At 34.8% G+C, this 18864-nt stretch overlaps 1 protein-coding gene across 3 annotated transcripts in view; it reads left to right on the top strand.

Annotated features, from left to right (window-relative positions):
* The window catches only part of RIMS2 (regulating synaptic membrane exocytosis 2), a 490283-nt gene that overhangs the window by 333198 nt on the left and 138221 nt on the right, over positions 1-18864 (top strand). For 2 of the 3 annotated variants that reach the window (XM_054192248.1, XM_054192247.1), the window contains 7 exons: positions 124-189; positions 2153-2215; positions 6498-6572; positions 9088-9156; positions 10680-10859; positions 11999-12108; positions 12945-12977. In XM_054192248.1, coding sequence (XP_054048223.1) covers positions 124-189; positions 2153-2215; positions 6498-6572; positions 9088-9156; positions 10680-10859; positions 11999-12108; positions 12945-12977 — 596 coding nt within the window. The remainder of the gene's footprint in view (positions 1-123; positions 190-2152; positions 2216-6497; positions 6573-9087; positions 9157-10679; positions 10860-11998; positions 12109-12944; positions 12978-18864) is intronic. The other variant, XM_054192250.1, reaches the window with a different exon arrangement.

The raw sequence follows: 18864 nt of genomic DNA, 5'->3' as shown, positions 1-18864 counted from the left end.
CTGAACTGTAGACAGAAGTGCTCTATATTCATCACTATCTTAATAATTCAGTGAGAGATAACATCATGAAAGAAGCACCCTTTAAAATTCCTGAAATTTCTGTGCTGTTTATTCCATATTCAGGAGGACTAGGCAGGAGAGAAGAGTGCCTAATTCATATTATGACGACACAACCTATACTCCTGAAAGGTATTTTAATTTATATAATAAAAATAGATAAAGTTGAGTAATACGTTTTTTCTGAAGTGTGGTCTAAAGTTTTTAATTGGCTTAGACTAATGGTATTTGAATTTACAGTGCACTTTATGCAGTATTTCTCTACATACAGAACAACTAATCTCCATAGTTTTAAGTACCTCATTTTCTTTTAGCTCTCCATTAACTTGACTTTAGAATTTTTTTAAGCATAATTCTTAACTTGAAAAAAATTTTATTCATTAGATGTGGGAGGAAAACCGAACAGTACAGAAGAGCTAGGTACAGCTGACATTTTTCCCCCCCACTTATCTGCAGTGTATTTCTAATGGGTAACCTTTTCAGTCACTAGGAGTGATTATAGGACAATTTAGAATCGCCAATTTCATTCTTTAATATCCTGAGTCACTGAAGAAGGTCCTCAGCTTTTGACATGTTACAACCTATATTGACTTAAAAATCACTAACTAAGTGCTTCAAATTGATTTTGGTGCTTGCTGTGCTGGGACCAAAAGTACTATTGTTCTTCCTAAATTTTGATATGCATATAGTGTATCACACTATATGCAGTGTATAGTGTGATAGTGTGATATACTACTGTATAGTGTATAACTCTAATCTGACACATAATCTGAAAACTTTTAGAGTATCTTTGGAAATAGTTATTTGACAGCAGCATTTCATGTTTAAAGAGCTAGGCAAAGTCCAAAAAGAAGGAAATCTGAAGAAAGAAACAAGTTGATGTTCCTCTCCCTTTGCACAATTAGACTTTTTATATTTCTCTGTTTATTTTTTAGTCGGTATATGATTTTTATCTACAGCAAGGGAGCAGGTAAAGCAGGGATTGCTTTCTAACTAATAGCATGAATTTTTGTTTTTATTTCATTGCTATGTATAAGTACAGTCATATTTAACAAAAAACTAAAGCACACTGCAATTTTAAAGCCATGCTTATATATTTATGGTGTCTATAATAAAGTACTTTTACAGAAGAATCTTGCCTAAAATACTGGCTAACTGAAGAGACTGGCTTCAGTTTTAAGGATATGGACGATCACGGAGAGTGTAAATATATACCTGTCATTCTCCATCTGTATTCTAATTTAGATTGAACTAAATCTAAATCTAATTTAAAACCAAATTAGATTAAACTAAAGTAACTTTCATCCAGTCGTTGATCTGGCTACAACCCATGCAAAAAAAATGCCATCCCCCATACTGTCCAATTTATACAGAAGAAGCAAGAGCAGCTGAGTGACATTAGCATATACTGCACTCCATACCGTCTTTCCTCAACATAGTGATCAGAAGGTATGGGGTCATTTAGTTTGTAAACATATCATAAAACCTCAGATTCTGAAGTCTGAGAAGTTTGGAAAAAAATGGAGTCATGCAAAAAATATTTGCAGATTTCATTAGTTTTCATTGTTTGATCTGAGTGAAGTGAGTTTTCTTCTGCTTTTTAAAAAACCATAAAAAACCCTAACCACCCTAGCAAATAGAAAAATAATTTTTAAAAAGTTAGGTATTTGAAGTTAAAAGCAGTATTTTAAACTATTGCTACATAGAATGTTATTTTTGTTAATGTTATATTGCCATAATTATTTTTTAATTATTCCACAAACTCAATAACTGTTGAAAATGTGAAGACTTTTGTGTAAGAAAAGATAGAGGATCCGTTAGTCTTTATGAAACTGAAATTCATGGCTAAACGACTGAAAAGAATAAAGGTGAAATCTATTAAGAATTACATAAGGAAAAAATAAACACCATTTGCCTGGTTTTTAATTAAAAAAGATACAGTTTTAAGAGAAAGTAGGGAATGTACAAAATTATTTGGAAACATTTGAAAAGCTTCCCATTTTGTTGAGAAGTGGTCACGTCATATGAATTAGAGTGTTATTAATAATACATATGTTTCTTTATAACACTTCTTTATTTTAACTGCGTTGTAAAGGTGGTACAATGGTGCAAGTTCATGGGCAGATCATGTAGTCAATGGTTCAGCTGAAAATTACGGGTAAGTAAAGAGTGTAGTGTTACAGATATAGCTAAAATGTATTTCTAATCTTTATGATAAGAATTCATTTATAATTGTCCCAGAGTTATTCCTAATACGTGTATTTTTCTTGATGTCTTTCTTTCTTGACTCAGAACTAAGGCACATTTATGTGCTACTCTCTTCTCCAAGATGAAGCTATTTTATTCAGTTATAAATAGAAAAAGAATATTAATTATGTTTGAACTATTTTTAAAACATGCTCTCACTGTTCAGGGCCACTTTAATGAAAAAGGGCTTTTTGACTGATAATACCTGCCCACATCCACAGTGCTGGGGAACGTGTCTTGGAGACCTAATACTTTTTAGTTTTAGAAATAATCTCAGTTCTGTTTTACCTGTCTTCCTGTGCGATTAATGCATAACCCATGCAAAGTGCTGGATACTTTACAATCTTCAGTTCTTCCCAACTGCAGCTGGCTCCTGATCAAGGGAGTGCACAGGTTTTCCTTGCTATTAGTTCTTTGACTGTACTGCTTCTCCCGCATTTTCTTGTTCTTGCAATGTTTTTCTTCTTTATTTTTACTTACTTCCTTTGTGAATGAATATTGAATTAATTACTTATTAGTAAATTAATTACTTGCCATACTTTGAATTTTATGTTTCTGTTTGTTCTTTTGTCGTGATACAAGTCAGTATATCTCTCTGGAGAAATAGTTATGCGCTAAAACCAGATCCCTGGAAGTCTGTTAGACTATACTCAGTTGAATATAACAAACCATACAAAATGATACTATATATTGAAAGGGATTAGTGTATGTGCGTGTGTGTGTATATAAAAGGGTTTAGTCACAGTTCCTGTGCAGTCCTAAGGCTATTTAAATAAAATTGTCATTTGTTTTTGTCCTGTATATGTTGACTAAAACAGGAATTCTGTTTAATGAATTCAGAGACTGAAGGAGAACATAAGTGACTTTGTCAACTTGAAACTAAAAAATTCTGGTAAAACCCCAGAATTAATCCTTCAATATTTTAATGGAAGATTCTCTCTTCTCTAGAGAGGAGAGGTTTGTAAGGGTCTTTTGGCGCAACATTAGTGCAGCCACAGAGTTACTTGAGGCCATATTTCTTCCCTAGCTTTTTGAACCAGAGTGACAGTGTTTGCTGGCTCTTCATTTTTAAGTGTTTGAAGTATACAGTTAATTTGTGTTTACTGCAAGGGCCATGCTTATTAGTTCTTCCTGGGAAAGTGCACAAGCATACTGAAAATGGACAGCATTGGAAGTAGGCTGGAAAGTACTCAGTGTAAACAAAGCTTTTGTATTTGCTTTTGTTACTCACATTAAATCGTTCTGGTTTACTTCACTTGTCTTAGTTTTAGTATTGTATAGATGCTACAGTAGGTAAATATCAGGGGAAAAAAACCAATTTGTAACTTGAAAAAGAGACTTATTTGTTAGTACTTTCTGTCCCCATTTAAATTTAGCTCCAGAAAGCTGTGGAAAAAGAAATAAAAGATGAGAACATTTGTTGTGAACTAATACGACTTTTAAGTAGACCATAAGGCATAGAACATACTTTAATAGAAGGAAGAGTACTGAAATGGATCCGATTCTGTTAAGAACAGTGGATTTACAGAATGTCTTTAGCAGAAACAGTATGCTATTTTGCACATTCTTAATTAAAGAGCTTAAAAAATAATAAAGTCTTACATAACTGCTTATCTTGGAATGATCTGGTTGAAATCCAGGACTCATCAAGTGACAGAACTCTTATTGACTTCAGTGAGGTCAGAATGACAGGTCCGTTGCGCCAAAAGTTAAGAAGACAGATAAAGATGTATTTGCAGTATTAAGCCTTGATTACGGTATTTTACTAATTAAATGTCTGCCATGTTATTGGTCTTCTAAAATGTTACTGGAAAAAGAGGCCAACTAAATACAGCATACCGTGTGGAAATAAAGTTGGATTTAAGATCTGAGGAAAAAACCCACAAAACCCACCAAGAGCTAGGTGCTTTTCAAATTTTGCATTTAGTCCTGCACTGCACAAGGGCATCTTTAGGTACACACTTAATTTTAAACCTATGACTAATTCACTTGATTAATCTCATAGTCTAAGTGCTCTGATGAACTGCATTTGAACATTCAAGTTGTACTAGGAAATGCTTCTCTCTCGTTGCTTCTCTCTCCAGCTTCTCTATGCATTGTCTTACATACCACTTACTCTTCAGTCATGAAATGCATGTTCATTAGAACCCTTGAATGTTCCTGTCATTGCTCATACGTTATGATGCAACATTCAAGTTGAGTGGGTGAAACACGTTATTCTGAAATGGGAAAAACTGTGTAATAAATTTATAATGTAAAGCTGAAACGCTTATGCTTTGGACTATTGCTAATAGTTTTATTAAAATTTAGATTATTATCTGAAGAGAGTTGTAGCAGTAAATTCAGGTATAAAATTGAGCTGGAGCTGGGAGGATTTCGGCTCTCTTCTTTGAGAGTTTTAAGTTCCCAATTTTTGAATGCTAATCAGTTCTATCATGATCTTCAGTGAGTCATCTCATGAAGCTAGAGATTTATCTTCCTGCAGCGTGGTTTTTTTTAATATGTGTCAATTGAGGGTCTGTGTTAAAGCTGCTGAAAGTTGTAAGTAGTTGGCAAAATACAAGGTACTATAAAACACAACTGTCTATATAAATGAAAATGCATGTTACAAGTACCAGAAACAACACTGTAACAAACACTTAACATATTACATCACAGCAAAAAACTGCCTAATTCTCTCAGAGTTTTAAATTAGTAGCGAAAGAATACCTCCAAACATTTTATATTGTAGGCACAGAATAAAAATATGAATAAATGTTAATATGATAAATTTAGGGCAAACTAAATAAATTGCTAAGACATAAGGCAACAGATATATTTCTTGCATTCATTGGTTCACCTCTGTTTAAGGAAATAGTAGCCTGCAAGGTTCATTTTTTGAGAAATTACCTTTGAGTAAAATACTGGAAACTAATTCTTAAACTAGTTAAGTGAAATTAGTCTTATTATTAGCTCATTTGCGTTTGCTTTCATTTGAATGCAGTTACAAATAGTGTTAATGGGAAGTTAAAAAGCCTCTTTCTCAAGTGTTCACCACTTCTTTTTGTTTAATGTTGACATTTTCTAGGAAGAAAAAATTGCTTACATTTTTTTACTATTTTCCCTTCAAATGTACAAGTTGCTTTTCTATTCCTGCAAAATACACGAAATTAATTGAATCTGATTTTATAGATAAAGAGGATATGAAATATTTCAGCACATCATTTCAGTCTTAATTGTTCCAGGATTGATACTACTTACTGGTTTTATTGATATTTGATTGTAATAGCTAGCATAAACCTCTGACTGCATCCACAGAATCAGAAACTAATTTGAGTTGGAAAGAACCTTGAGAAAACTATCTGGTCTAACTCCATACAGAAAGCAGGGCTTTGCTATTCCTCGGCAATTAAACCATGTTACAATCTATTGATGATGAAACACATTTGGAGAGTAAATCAACATAGATACAGCTATACTTTCTTTAAGCATTTATATAATGGTACCATGCTGTCATGTGTTAGCATGATTAGCTATGTCTAGACCAGAATCGCCAAAGTGGCTGCGATGCCATGTACAGATACCTAAGCGAGCTGTAAGCGACTGAGTTTCTGTAGCTGTAGCAGTCTGCGCATAGCAACGCGGAGCGCAACGTGCCTGGGATCGCAGCTGAGTTCTCGGCTTTGTCTGCTTAGCTGGAGTAGCTAGTAGAAAAGTAGTTCAGATACTGGCATGTTATAGTTTAGTCACACCTGTGACTGTCGTGTAGATATACCTGTAGTTATCACATACACCACAGTGTAACATGCGTGTCAGTAGGTCGTATGAGTGTGTGCGTGTATGTGTATAGAGATATGTATATTACGTAAAGCATGATAGAGTATTCCTGCAGCAAAAATATCTCGCTTTGCTTCCTGTTTTTGTTAATTTGCAAGATTACTTAAAAGCATTATGTTCCTGGCTTTTAAAAACTATAGCAGCACATAATTTCGTATTAACTTTGTTTATAGGTATAAATGAGTGATTTGGTGAGATATCCGGTCACCAGTTTATGTAGATATTTGGCCGTGTACTGCTCCTTCCCATTTTCCCATTTTCCATTACAATACTTATGACTCAAATTAAAGTTTCCTTGTTACTAGAAATCTCAGTTGTCTGTAGACATGCTTGTCTATGTTATGCTAACAGAGGATCTTGTGTCTGTGACTAAACAGCAAAGTTCCTATAGCTAGTAGAAGAATAACATGTCCAAGGATTGAAATCCAGCAGCCATCCACAGACACTGACAGGTATTACCATTGTATATTAGCTGGAGTTTGAAATTATGATGATTAGAAAATGTATCACTGTATTTTTCTTGTTCTGTGACCAGTGTTTCTAGATGAAAAAGATGCACTAGGAGCTGAGTGGTAGTGTACTGTAATCCTACAGCAATTCTATTTTTATTTCTTCAGTTTTTTGTTACAACAACCTAGTACTAAAATTGTGATTGGCCTGATCTCATAGCTTGTTTCTTTAGTCTTGCACAGAGTAAAAGAATTTAACATGGGCTTTCAAATAAACTGCTTTCGGTTATTTTTGGGGAAAAAATAAGCTTTATTTCTGTTGTAAGCTGTTAACGATTGCTTACTGTTGAAAAATATTCATCTTTTATAAGGATTTCTCTATACACAAGTTTAGATCAATGAATGTATTCATTTGTTGAAAATTCTCCTTTGTATTTGTTAAGAAAAGTAACAAATCTGAAAAATTAAAAATTAGAAACGGTTATTTTCTGCATTGAGAAAAGAGTTAGCTTTTGAAATTTCCAGAATATTAATATAGAACAATGCAGATAAATCAGTAGTTAAAAAAAAATGTTGTAGCACCTTTGGGTAGATACTGTAGTTACTAGAATTTACAGTGGTACCTAAATAGTATGGGATTTTAATTCTCATTTTTGATGGGTTTGGAATATAAAATTAGATTGTGAATACTCACAGAGCTTTCTGCCTGGTGGCTCGCAGAGAGCTCGAGCAGTTTCAGGGTGATAGGTGTGCGCGGTTAAGAAGCAAAAGACGGCTTTACTCTTTCGTCAGCGTAGGGAAGAGTTATGCTCAAGAGTCTTGTAGACTTTGACAGAGGAATAGGCCACCCACCATGCATGTTTTCCTTAGCGAAGGTAGAAGGACGCTGTGATAGGCAATATTAAATGGAGGAGGTCACTATTTGACATTTCATTAACTGTATTTTTCATCATGAAAAATCCATGAGCAAAGATAAACAGCTCTAGCATACATTAAAATATTATATGGATGTTGAACACTTTAACTTAGACTGTTGTGTTTCCCTCTAAAAATCAGTAATTCCCATGTTGTGAATTATAATGAGAAAAGAGGAAGCTTTCATCTAGATAACTTGGGAGCATAAGCCCTCACAAATATCTGAAACATTATGCATTTCTGTTTTTAATTCACTGAGGTGTTTCAAAAACTCCCCCTCCACAGTTATGGTTGGATTATGATATTAATGCATAGTTGCATACTGTGATGGGGGAGGAGCTTCACTGTCCAAGTGGGTTATTGGAGTGATATTTTTTCTATAAAAGGGACAGTTCATTTCTGAAGACTGGACCATACCACACATGTGTTTACTGTTCAAAGGACAAAAAAATATGTGAGGACAAAGAACATGCCTGTTTCACTCCAGACAGTAAAACAGTCTGTTGAATTGCTCTTTTAATGTGTATGATCTAAAACCACACAGTGAAGATGTCAAGGAGGAGACTGTCAGTATGCTTATATAGCCCTCCATTTGCTGCTGTGGGTATGGAGAGTTTTGCGGCATGTAGCCTGTAACTTGAGTGTAACAACTCGGTTTCACATTGGGATTCACCTTGGTCTTCAAATCCTTTGGCCTACAGAACAACAGTGGTGCCAAAGCTTCATCTAGAAGCAGGAGGTTCACTGCCAAAATCCATGTAATCCTTCAATTCTGGGAACTCCTGGTTGTTCTTCCACCTGAAGTAAATGCCAGCTGCAGACTGTGGCAAACTGAATAAATTAACTATCAAATATTAAATTTCTAAGGCCTTTGTCTGTTAGCATAGTGGTTAAGCTGTATTGGCTCCATGATGCTCTACAGAATTCAAAACCTGCCATGAAGCCATTAACATTGGTCCTAATGGCAAAAATCCCTTTCTGCCTTCTAATACAGGCAACGGGTCAGATCCCTAACATCCTAAAAAATACTTTTGATACAACAGCTTAAAGAGAATGAGGCCTTGGGAGTAATAAGTGAAAGAGACTTAACTTCTCATGAAGTGTTATGAGAATCACGCGGTTGATACTCACCTGTTTCTCTGTATGTCCTACTTGCTGTTGGAAGGAGAGAGAAATAGAAAACAGAACGATAGTGCCCAGTCCCTGCTGCTTTGTGCTCCAGCAGCCCCCAGTCGCTGGCAGGAGAAGGGTTGTTCTGGCTCTCTGTGTGTGACAGACCCAAAGAAGAAAGTCTCTGTGGGCTCACTAATTTTCTTAAACATATGGGTACATAAAGTAGGGGTGGGTTGTCTGGACTGTGGTTGTACTCTGTTTTGTAATTTGGCTGAGTTTAGGAAATTTTTTTATTATTTTTTTTTTTTTAGAATTTATTCCCATAGTTTAAGAATTTATTCCCATGGTAATTTTTTTAACCACCATGTAGATGGCTGACACCTTTCTCACCTTCCATAGCACTGAAACCTCTCTGAAACAGTTACCTAAACTAAGCAACATTCATATCAAAGCTAAGGTTGTGTTTCTTTGTCTATCCACGATGTAAAAGAAGCGAGACAGTGGATGTTTTTGCTGATGAAGCTTCCCATTCAGAAACAGAACTGATAGAAGAAGTGAGGTAATTTTGTTGTGGTTTTGTGCCAGGCTCATTGTACTTTTCCTCCAATCTTTAGTGCCTTAGCTTGTAATTACCATTTTGTGTTTCACTGTGGCGTGTTTGCTTGTTAGGAGCTTATAGATGTAGGTTCATGGTGAACGGTATTATTCTGAACCTGTCTGTGGCAATTCCTTCCTGTGCTCTATGGGTCTCCAGTAATTACCTCAAGGATGGCCTGAAAGGACATTACTTTTAATGAATCTTTTATCAATCCATTCAGCAAAGTTGGCCACCCTAGAGAAAACTATACTCTGTCTAAATATGGTCTTTTAGAAATAAAATGCTGTTAATAACATAAGACTCTTCATAACGAGGCTATGTTATGGCTCTCTCTTTTTTGATACTAGTTAAAATTCAGCTTCTTGTTACACTTAATCACCATCCAGTCACTCTTTGTATTAACTGACTTCATTGTAAAATGCATGACTTCGCTCAAGGAAAAGTCCTGAAGGGTACATGTTCCCCATTTGTATTCTGTAGCTGTTCAGTTACTCAAGGAGAGCTGGGAGGAGTGTGAATTTAATAAGTAACTCTATCAGGGTATGGATTTTAATTTTAAAATTACCTTGATTTTATGTATTTTAGGATATTGCTAGCAAATATTACTTCTTGCAAGCAAACCAATTCCATTGTGGAAAAAAAGGTGGGGGTTGATTAGTTTCTGAAAGTAATGGCATAATTAATTGCCTAAGATAGTAGAAGACCAGACTGCTTGCTCAAGAAACTCTCTTTTACTCAATCTGCTTTCTCCCTGTTAATCTCTAATGTTAACTTTTTCCATTGCTATTTTGGCACAGTTCTTCAGGCTGTGGGTTAGAAGATTTATTTTTTTTTTTATTACAAACCAAACATTTTCTAGTTGGTGGAACCTCTGCAAGTACTAATGATGTTGTAGATTTTCATCTGACTACAGTCCGAGCACTGCGTATGAATCCATCACTATAGCCTAGCCTATATTTTGGCAGACATCCTGAGTCCGATAATAGTTAACAGTGCTACATGGTAATTAGAACATCTGGAATGTGGGCTTTCCTACAAACAAGAGTACTACCTCTAAAGATAACGCGGTCTGTAAAAAACTCGTTGTGAGTAAAAATGCTCAATTAAACTGCATAATTAAATGAGTCCTTAGCTTTAGTGACAATATTATGCCAGCTATTCTTTTCCACCAAGGTTGATGCATTAATTAACAAAATAACAATATTTTTACCCAGAAGTTGTCAGGAAACAGACTATTGCATGGATAGTCATTACTGAGACATTGGAAACATTTCAGCCCATTTATCAAGAATATGGAGCAAGCCAAATCATACATTTATGAAAAACCTGTATGTTATCAAGAACTGAACTCAGAAAATCTACCTCCCTCCCCCAAAAAATGTACATAACAAAATGCTTTGCTCCAAACCAATATCATGCAGCATATTTTATCATTAGTAGAAAAGTCAAAGGTCAACTGAGCTGCTTTTTGACTAACATTACAGGAATTGTGAAGCAGCAGATAGACAGCCATATCAAAGATCCAGATCAACAGAGCAACGTCCTATGCTAGAGCGGACCAGCTCCCGCTCCCGATCCACAGAGCGTCCTGACTCAAACCTCATCAGGTCGATGCCTTCATTAATGACTGGAAGATCTGCCCCTCCTTCACCTGCCTTACCGAGGTGAAACAGACAAATCAATCAGACTAATCCCCTTCTGCCCCACCAGCTCACCATTTTATTTTCCCGGTAGCTAATTGGTATCGCCTCATCCTTAGCTGATCACTCGTAGCAATAGATACTAACCCTTTCAGTGCCAACACACTATTTATATTCTACTATGGATATAATGGTGTGGCTGCCATTGCAAATTGTTTGCCATTGCAAAATGTTTAACTACATTTGTTTGTGATTTCTCATTTATCAGGAATCCTGGATGGTTTCCCACATAAAGCACCTCATACTTACCATATTCTTCTCTTACAGAATGAGAAATTGTTTGTGTTCATCAGACATCGCTTATGGAACAACCATCATAACAACACCAAATGAAACTATTTTTTTTAAAAAAAAAAAGTTTCTTTTAATGGACTGTACTAACTTTGTCTATAAATCACCATTTTAACCACCATTTTCTCTGACTACATTTTACTGTGCCATAGTCTGTATTGTTCCTGTTTGAGTGCTATACTTTACTGATTGACATTTTGAAGATTTCTACACATTACTTTTAGCTTAAATAAACAAAATACAATAAAAAAGATGAGTACATTTTGGTCTAGTTGATGTTCAGTAAAGCCTCTCCTTATTTTAGATCTGCAGAATACATTTTTTGGTTTTTGGAAAGCTAGTTAGTAACATCAAATCCCCAATGAGAGTTAGAGTCAAACACCAGTGTCTTTTCTCAGTTTATTAATTTGTTTAGACAAATCCCTGTAATGTCATTGCCACTCAATGGTGATTCAACCAAATACAAGCTGAGTAAAGATCGTTGAATTTGACCTGTGAATGAATTCATGTGTCTGTGGGTATTATATCCATATGCACGTGAATATACACACAATACATTTTCTGGCTTGACTCTGCAAACAAGCATCTTATGGATGTTCAGCCTTAGTTTGGCTTGCTTTTCTTCTTTCTCACAGAGAGATTTCTCTTTTTAATCAGGTCTTTTTTCTGAAAAGAGATAATAGTTTCACTACAGGACTTCAAGCCTCCCAAGTGATCTAAAGCCTACTTAGTCATGTTATCAGTTCTTGATGGTATTTAAGGATGAATTTGTCATTTAATGGCTCTGGTTTGTTTTGATATGTGTCTCATAGGTCACATCCTCGAACTGGATCTGTTCAGACAAGTCCATCAAGTACTCCAGTAGTAGGGCGAAGGGGCAGGCAGTTGCCGCAGCTGCCACCAAAGGGGACGCTGGAGAGAAGTAAGTGTGTGGTTTTCTCCTTAATGACTTTGCAAAATTGCTCGAGAAGGTCGATTTTATTTCTTATTTTTCTTTTGGCACTACAGTTGAAATCTCTTGCGTTTTTGTGTACAAAATTAGGATCTGATAGTAGTATTGTATTTTGTGCTGTATTTTCTTCTATTATCTTTTAATGTCTACAATACTCTTGACTGAAATGAATCACCAGCAGTACAATAGCCATCAACAGTGCAATACACACGAACCAAGATGGACTAACTATTAGCGTGATCCTGTTCCTTTTGAACTCAATAGGTGTTTTGTCATTGACTTCAACAGGCACAGGAAATGATCTTTTGTATGTCGTTTAGTGATAAAACTCTGGCTCTTGTGGGAGTTAGGAGAATAGCTGATCACTTGTGAGTTCACATGGAGTGTGTTACAGATTGCTAATATAAAACCTCTGCATCTTGAAACAGGAAGAGCAAGAAGAGAGGTAATAATCATTACAATAGGAAAGGTCAGCAAGATATTTAATGATTCATATTTTACTGGTACTGTAATTGCTCTTATCTTTAATGTCTTATAAAAGCACTGGTCAACAGAGACATTTTCCAAAATGTTTAGAAACAGAGGTATATAAACACATTTTTGATAGCAAATACATTTTCACCCTTCCACTTCTGGTAACTAGATGTGCTGTGCAAAATCAGTCTAAATGGCCATATACACTACTTTTTTTTAATCCTTCTTGACATGTATATTGTATCTTTTATAAAACTTCTGTTGTTTTTAATCCGTGTGCTTTGGTTCCCTTTTTTTTTGTTTGTTTGTTTTGTTTTTGTTACTTTCCCTAGACAATGGAGACAAGGAGATAGAATCTTATGAAGGTCTGTACATAAAGGAGGGTTTGTTTTTCACCTAAAAACCTTTTTGAGAGGCTACTATAGGGAAAAATAAACCCAACTGCAATTGATGTTACTTGATTGCACAGACATAGTCAGAATTATTGTCATAATTATTTAGTCTTTTTTATATTCAGGCCTGTGGCTCATAAATTATACAAGGTTCTATGTGAAAAAAAGACAATATAAATAATACTATCTAAATACGATCATCATTAGAAAAGTACGTAGACACGTACCCGTTTTTAAATACCAAGGGTTTAGACTGCAGCAAATAAAAGTGTTTCAGTTAACCTACATAGGTGTGTACCTTTTCAGGATTAGCACTTCAGGCACATATTTAAGTTTAAGCCTTTGAGGCTATTTGACATGTTTAATGTTAGCCATGCATTTAATCAGAGCAATGTTTTTATTTCAAATATGTTATAATGTTATACAAGTACTAGGTATTACTAAGTAATTTTCAAATAATATAGGAGCAAAAATTAATTGAATCAAGATAGTCTTTCAAAAAGTTACAATTCTTTTGCTTAAAATTAAATCCCCTTATATTTTATACCATTAAAACCATTTAATTTCCTTAATAGCAAGCCACAAGATATCAATTGCAGTCCTTGGTTATACTACTGAGGGTCTACATGTAGTATTACTGTATTTGTCTCATCAGGCTTTTTAATTTAGTATTTACAATGTTTACGATGTTTATTTCCATTTTGGAAGCGAAACTTCATGAAATGAGAACTCTGTTTTCTCAGATCATCACCCTGGTATATTCATTTTCTTGTCGTCTTATGTGTTGTGAAATGCTTATATAAAATCGAGTCTAGATATGCCAGGAAATAATCACATCTAACCACATGATGTTTGCTGTCATTGCTGTATACGCTTTCATGTTTTACCATTCTTCCCTGCTCTTTGCTTAGTATATCTATTTAGACTGTGAGCTCTTTAGGGCAGCAATTGTGAAGTACTGCGTATTTTACTGTGTTTGATTAGAGAGGGTGGCAGTCTTATTTACATCGTAGGTTCTATAGAGAGAAATATATTAAATACAATAAAATAATTATTTTTTATAGGAATGCTAGAATTGTTTGCTCTGGTAAGTACTGCTGGGACTTGAGGAACTCGATTTGGTTTTACTTGAAGACTGAGTAATATTTTCCTGTACCTCCGTCTAAAGTAGCCTTTTGGAAAATCTGGGTTATGGAAAATTGTCAAATCCACAGATATTAGAGTTTTAATATACAATCAAAGCATCATCAGCGACTCAAGATACAGTACCTAAACACACTTCATGTTGAATTTACACATATAAAGGTGGTAAACACTGTAGTTAAAAACATAATCCATAGATACAACTTTCGCACAGCATTGTATATAATTTTCTGTCATGAATTAAGAGGTCATCTTCTAATAACAATATGGTGCTACTTTTGAGGCTTTCTGTATCCTTCCCTAGGATTTTCTAATCCTTTTCTTTAAGGGGAATAATCATTTTCTTTAAAAGGAGTAACGCTCTACAAGAACAGCAGATTACCTAACTTCTATCAGTGACAGAACGTAATTATGATTAATAGCTGTTTTTTAGTGTGGAGAATTGAATTTTACAAAAAGTTACTTTAAGCAAATGAACCACCGGTGAGAAAAACTGAAATTCATTAGAATTGAAAACGCTCACTAGAGTAGAAGGGGTTATGTTATTATTTAACAAATAGAGCAGCAAGTAAACCTGAAAACTTTATAGAAATTAGAGTAGATTTTTATGTATTATTATATGCCCTGGTGATAATCAAAACAGTTGCCTGTTGTTGGGAAGGCTGTATGGCCATACCAGAAAATGTCATTGTTACAGGTTAGTCCTTTCTCTTCTTATAGAAGCATATACTTGACTTAAATGAGAGAAGGGGTTTTATATTGTATGGAAACATGCCGTGAAGGTTAAAATTTCTGTATTTTGAAATCAAGGATTTTATTGTTGACCAGATTAAGTTAAAATCGTACTGAAGAAAGGAGTTAGTAAAAGATACATTGTAGACAAAAAAGAATTGGAAGTCATCTCAGTTTTGTAAAAAACTTCTATCTTAGTGACTCCTAGAGTAACGTCATTTAGTCTGTATACTTTTGAATAAACTTGATTTGTTACAGGGTTGAACTACATACCTAGTAGTAGAGATGCAGGGACTCAAGTAGAAATAAGGGAGTAATTTGCACTTGGGAAGATGTTTTGTTATAGTGCAGCACTCAGTATAGTGTGGAACGTGGTGTACTTACGGCAACGTGACTAGAACTGGAATGGAAAGAATCTACAGGAAAAAAACCAAACCTCTGGGTAGCTGTTTTCCAGATTGGGATCAGAATTAGGAGACATTGATTTGTGGTGGATTTAGTTCAGTGAACTGTGTTATGTGGTTGCAGGTTTTGGCTCCAGGAGATCTAGATTTCCCCGGAATAATTTATTTCAAAATTCTGAAATTGCCAGAGAAGTTTGCTTTTAAGAAATCTATCTGTGAGTAGCTATGAAGGACCATACCTAACAGTGGTGTACTGACCTACGTATCTTTTTCTCAGTGTCTCACACGCTCAGTGGGAGAACATGCAAATATCATTAGCTGCGTTCCACGTACAATCTTTTATGGTCATGACATTTTGTCTAATTCCTTAGCTTCCCACAGGTGTGTTGCTGCCAGTATCAGATTTACCTGCTCAAAAGAAAGACTGGGTATCTCTGAAATGCATGCCATTATCTTATCTAGGCAGAACATATCATAAGCATCTAGGCAGCTTGGATTTTGCTTTAGACTTTGTTAGTTTAGTATATTTTCATGTTAGATGGCTGGAAAATAGTTCTAAAAGAAGTCTGAGACCACTTAAGGTTTTACCGCATTTTAACTACTGAAATGCCAGAAGACTTTTTTTTTTTTTATCTGAACTTTTACTCGTGTATTTTTAAATTATTCTAGGATAGAGATACCTAGTTTCTCATGAACATTAGTAGAAAAACAATAGTATTAAATTGAACTTGTTTTTAGCAGTGAAATGGTTTCGTACTTGTAAATGTTCTACAGACAATAAGTAAACACTGGAATATTTATAGTTCTTAAGAGTTAACAATTTTTTTTTTCATTTATATGTGGATACAGTGTATTTCTTTGTTCTTACTCACCTTGATAGAAGGATGAACTCAGTGACTGCTTGCTGCTAATTAAAATGGAACACCATAAAGTGCTCTTGAAAGTGTTCAGTATTAGCCCTTTCAATTTGTTGTTAATTACTAATCAGAGAGAGATCATTTTTTCCTAATATAGATTTTTCCTTTTCCTCTTAAAAATAAACATAGCCCTCTTTTTCTTTATCCCTACAAAAAAAAATAAAAAATCATCCACCCAACCAAAAAAACTAGAAAATTATGTCAGGAAAAAGAAATGTAATAATACCTTTGAGTATAAAAATGAAGTGCTCAGAAATTCAGCAAATAGTAGAGCTCAGTGAGGATTTGCCCTTCTGTTTATGCTCTGTGGTACAGTCTTTAATTACATGATCTCATAATAATCTTGTGTCTTGGGAAAGTTATCTCAGAGGCTGCTAAAGCTGACATTAATGCTGATTAACTGTCCCCTCAACTTCTGGTATGGGTGATCTTATTGCAGAATGAAATTATCTGTGAATGGAATTAACAGGGGTAGTTGATTAGGTTTAATCAGGGATAGATATCAGTTATAACTCCATTTTTTTATCTTTCAGATACAATTTCAAGTCTTTAAAAAGAAAAGATCCATACTGTCAATTGTATTGTTGTTGCAACTAATGCAGTATGGAGTGCAAGTTACTGAGATGCTCTGATGGTTAGGAAAACACAGATACTACTGGCAGACAGAAGGACATGCTGTGTATTTTAAGGGATTTTGTCTCATTTGGAACAAAATTTCTCTTGTAAATGAGACATAATTTTGCAAGACACTTTATTGTGTGTTTTCCAGTGGCCTATCGTAGTTTGTTGGGAGACAAAGATTATTATAATGCAATTGCAGAGAAACTGGATTCACACTGGTTGTAATTCTATGACTCTGTCAGCTGATTTCACAGGTTTTAAAAAATATATAGCATATAGGTAATTTGTTTTGTAAAAGGTGTTTGATCGCATGTATATAATATAGGATAGGAACTTGGACTACCTTCAGCTTGGCCAGGAACTTGATGACTTAGTCAAACACAGCAGTCTGTGTGGGTATTTCTGTGCTACTGACTCTATGATGTTAGTCACCTTCGCGCTTGCATGGGGTAACTTGCATTATGTGTGCTTGACAGGAGAGTAAAGAGAATAGCTTAGTTAACATCAGTAACAAGGCTGCCTTAGGATAACGCATGAATCTTCCTTGGGTTTTTGATGTCAACAAGGAATTTGCAAAAATATTCCTTTGGGTTTTATATGTGGATGCTTAGTTCACTTTCCTGAGAGGTGACAGAGTCCTCAGACATTGAAGAACGCTAAAGTATTTTATTTGCAAATGTTACCTATAACACAGCGCTTAGGGTGCTTAATTGAAAGGTTCCAACCGTTCAAGGGAAGTAATGGTTCATAATTTTCTCTTGGATTGGCAAAAAAGAGGAATTAAACAGCTCTTTCTATATGCCAGTTGAAGGTCTTACCATCTAGATCTGAAGGGCATAAAGAAAAATGAGTAAAAAGTCGTAAGGCTGTGTTCTTAACAGTCATTGTTTATTTATGTTTCAGGGTACCAACATGCTCAAAACATTTTAGTTCTATTCTACTGGAATCGATTTTTTTTAAAGTCTTTGGCACACCTTCTGTACGTTCTTTTCTATGAGAGAAGATTGACTGTGTAGGTGGTGTCCCTGATGAATATTTTAATTGAAATTTTCAATGTCCTGATTTTATTGCAGAATTATGGAGCAGAAATCTATGTAGAGATTAGTTACCATTGCATTGGCTTTGATTATAACCTAAATCTCTCTCCCTATTAACAATAACCTGTTAGAACAAGTAGTTTTTAAATTATTATTACATGCTAGCTAAACCTGAAGTCAAATAATTCAATGAGCTATTTAGTTGCACATAAACCTATACAAGCAACAAGAGAACTGGAAAAAAATCTGGAAACAGAGAACACAGAAAATCAGTTAGTAATCCAAATCTGAACCTTGAAAAAGTACAGTATATTGTATCACATCAAAACAGTGTTTAATGAATAACTGTCATTTAAATTAAAGCAGGCATAGGGTACACCAGTTATTCAGCTCAACACTCTTCTGTGTTATTACTATTGTTACCCTGGTATTAGATGAGGTTTGTCACAAAAGACAGTTATGATTGTTCATTAATGACATAAAAGAAATATACTTTTGTCGCTATCATTAACTGTATTTTCACCAGTGTTTCCAACTATTTCAGTGTTCTCTGATATTTAGATATGCTCTGGGCAACTATAGTTACTGATGGAAAGGTGTCTTTCTTTCTGAATTCTAACTACTCTGAAGTCCAGGTAAAAAGCATATTATATGGCAAATTGAGGATTTTTTTTTTCCAAGCTGGAAAAACATTTGCATTGTTTCTTCTGCACTTATTAAGGTACTGGGTATACCCACTTGCTTGTGATTTAGACATGATTTTAAATATGCTCTTTGAGAATAGAGGCTTGAACTTTTATTTCTAGAAAAACTAAAGCAAAACCAAGCAGAAGATGCTTTTAAACCAATTATATACCAATATATGTCTGCTTTCTCTGCTTTGGTACGTATCGTCTGCTTTCTAGTGCTTCAATAATTTAATAAGAAATTGTCAAGAAGGGATATTAAGGGCTGCATATGACCATCATTACTTGCAGAGGGATCTCATTGGAGTAAACCCAGAGAT

Source organism: Rissa tridactyla, chromosome 2 (genome assembly GCF_028500815.1).
Source record: "Rissa tridactyla isolate bRisTri1 chromosome 2, bRisTri1.patW.cur.20221130, whole genome shotgun sequence".
NCBI lineage: Eukaryota > Metazoa > Chordata > Aves > Charadriiformes > Laridae > Rissa > Rissa tridactyla.
The sequence above is the reverse complement of the archived record's forward strand: the minus strand, read 5'-3'. Positions and strand labels throughout refer to the sequence as shown.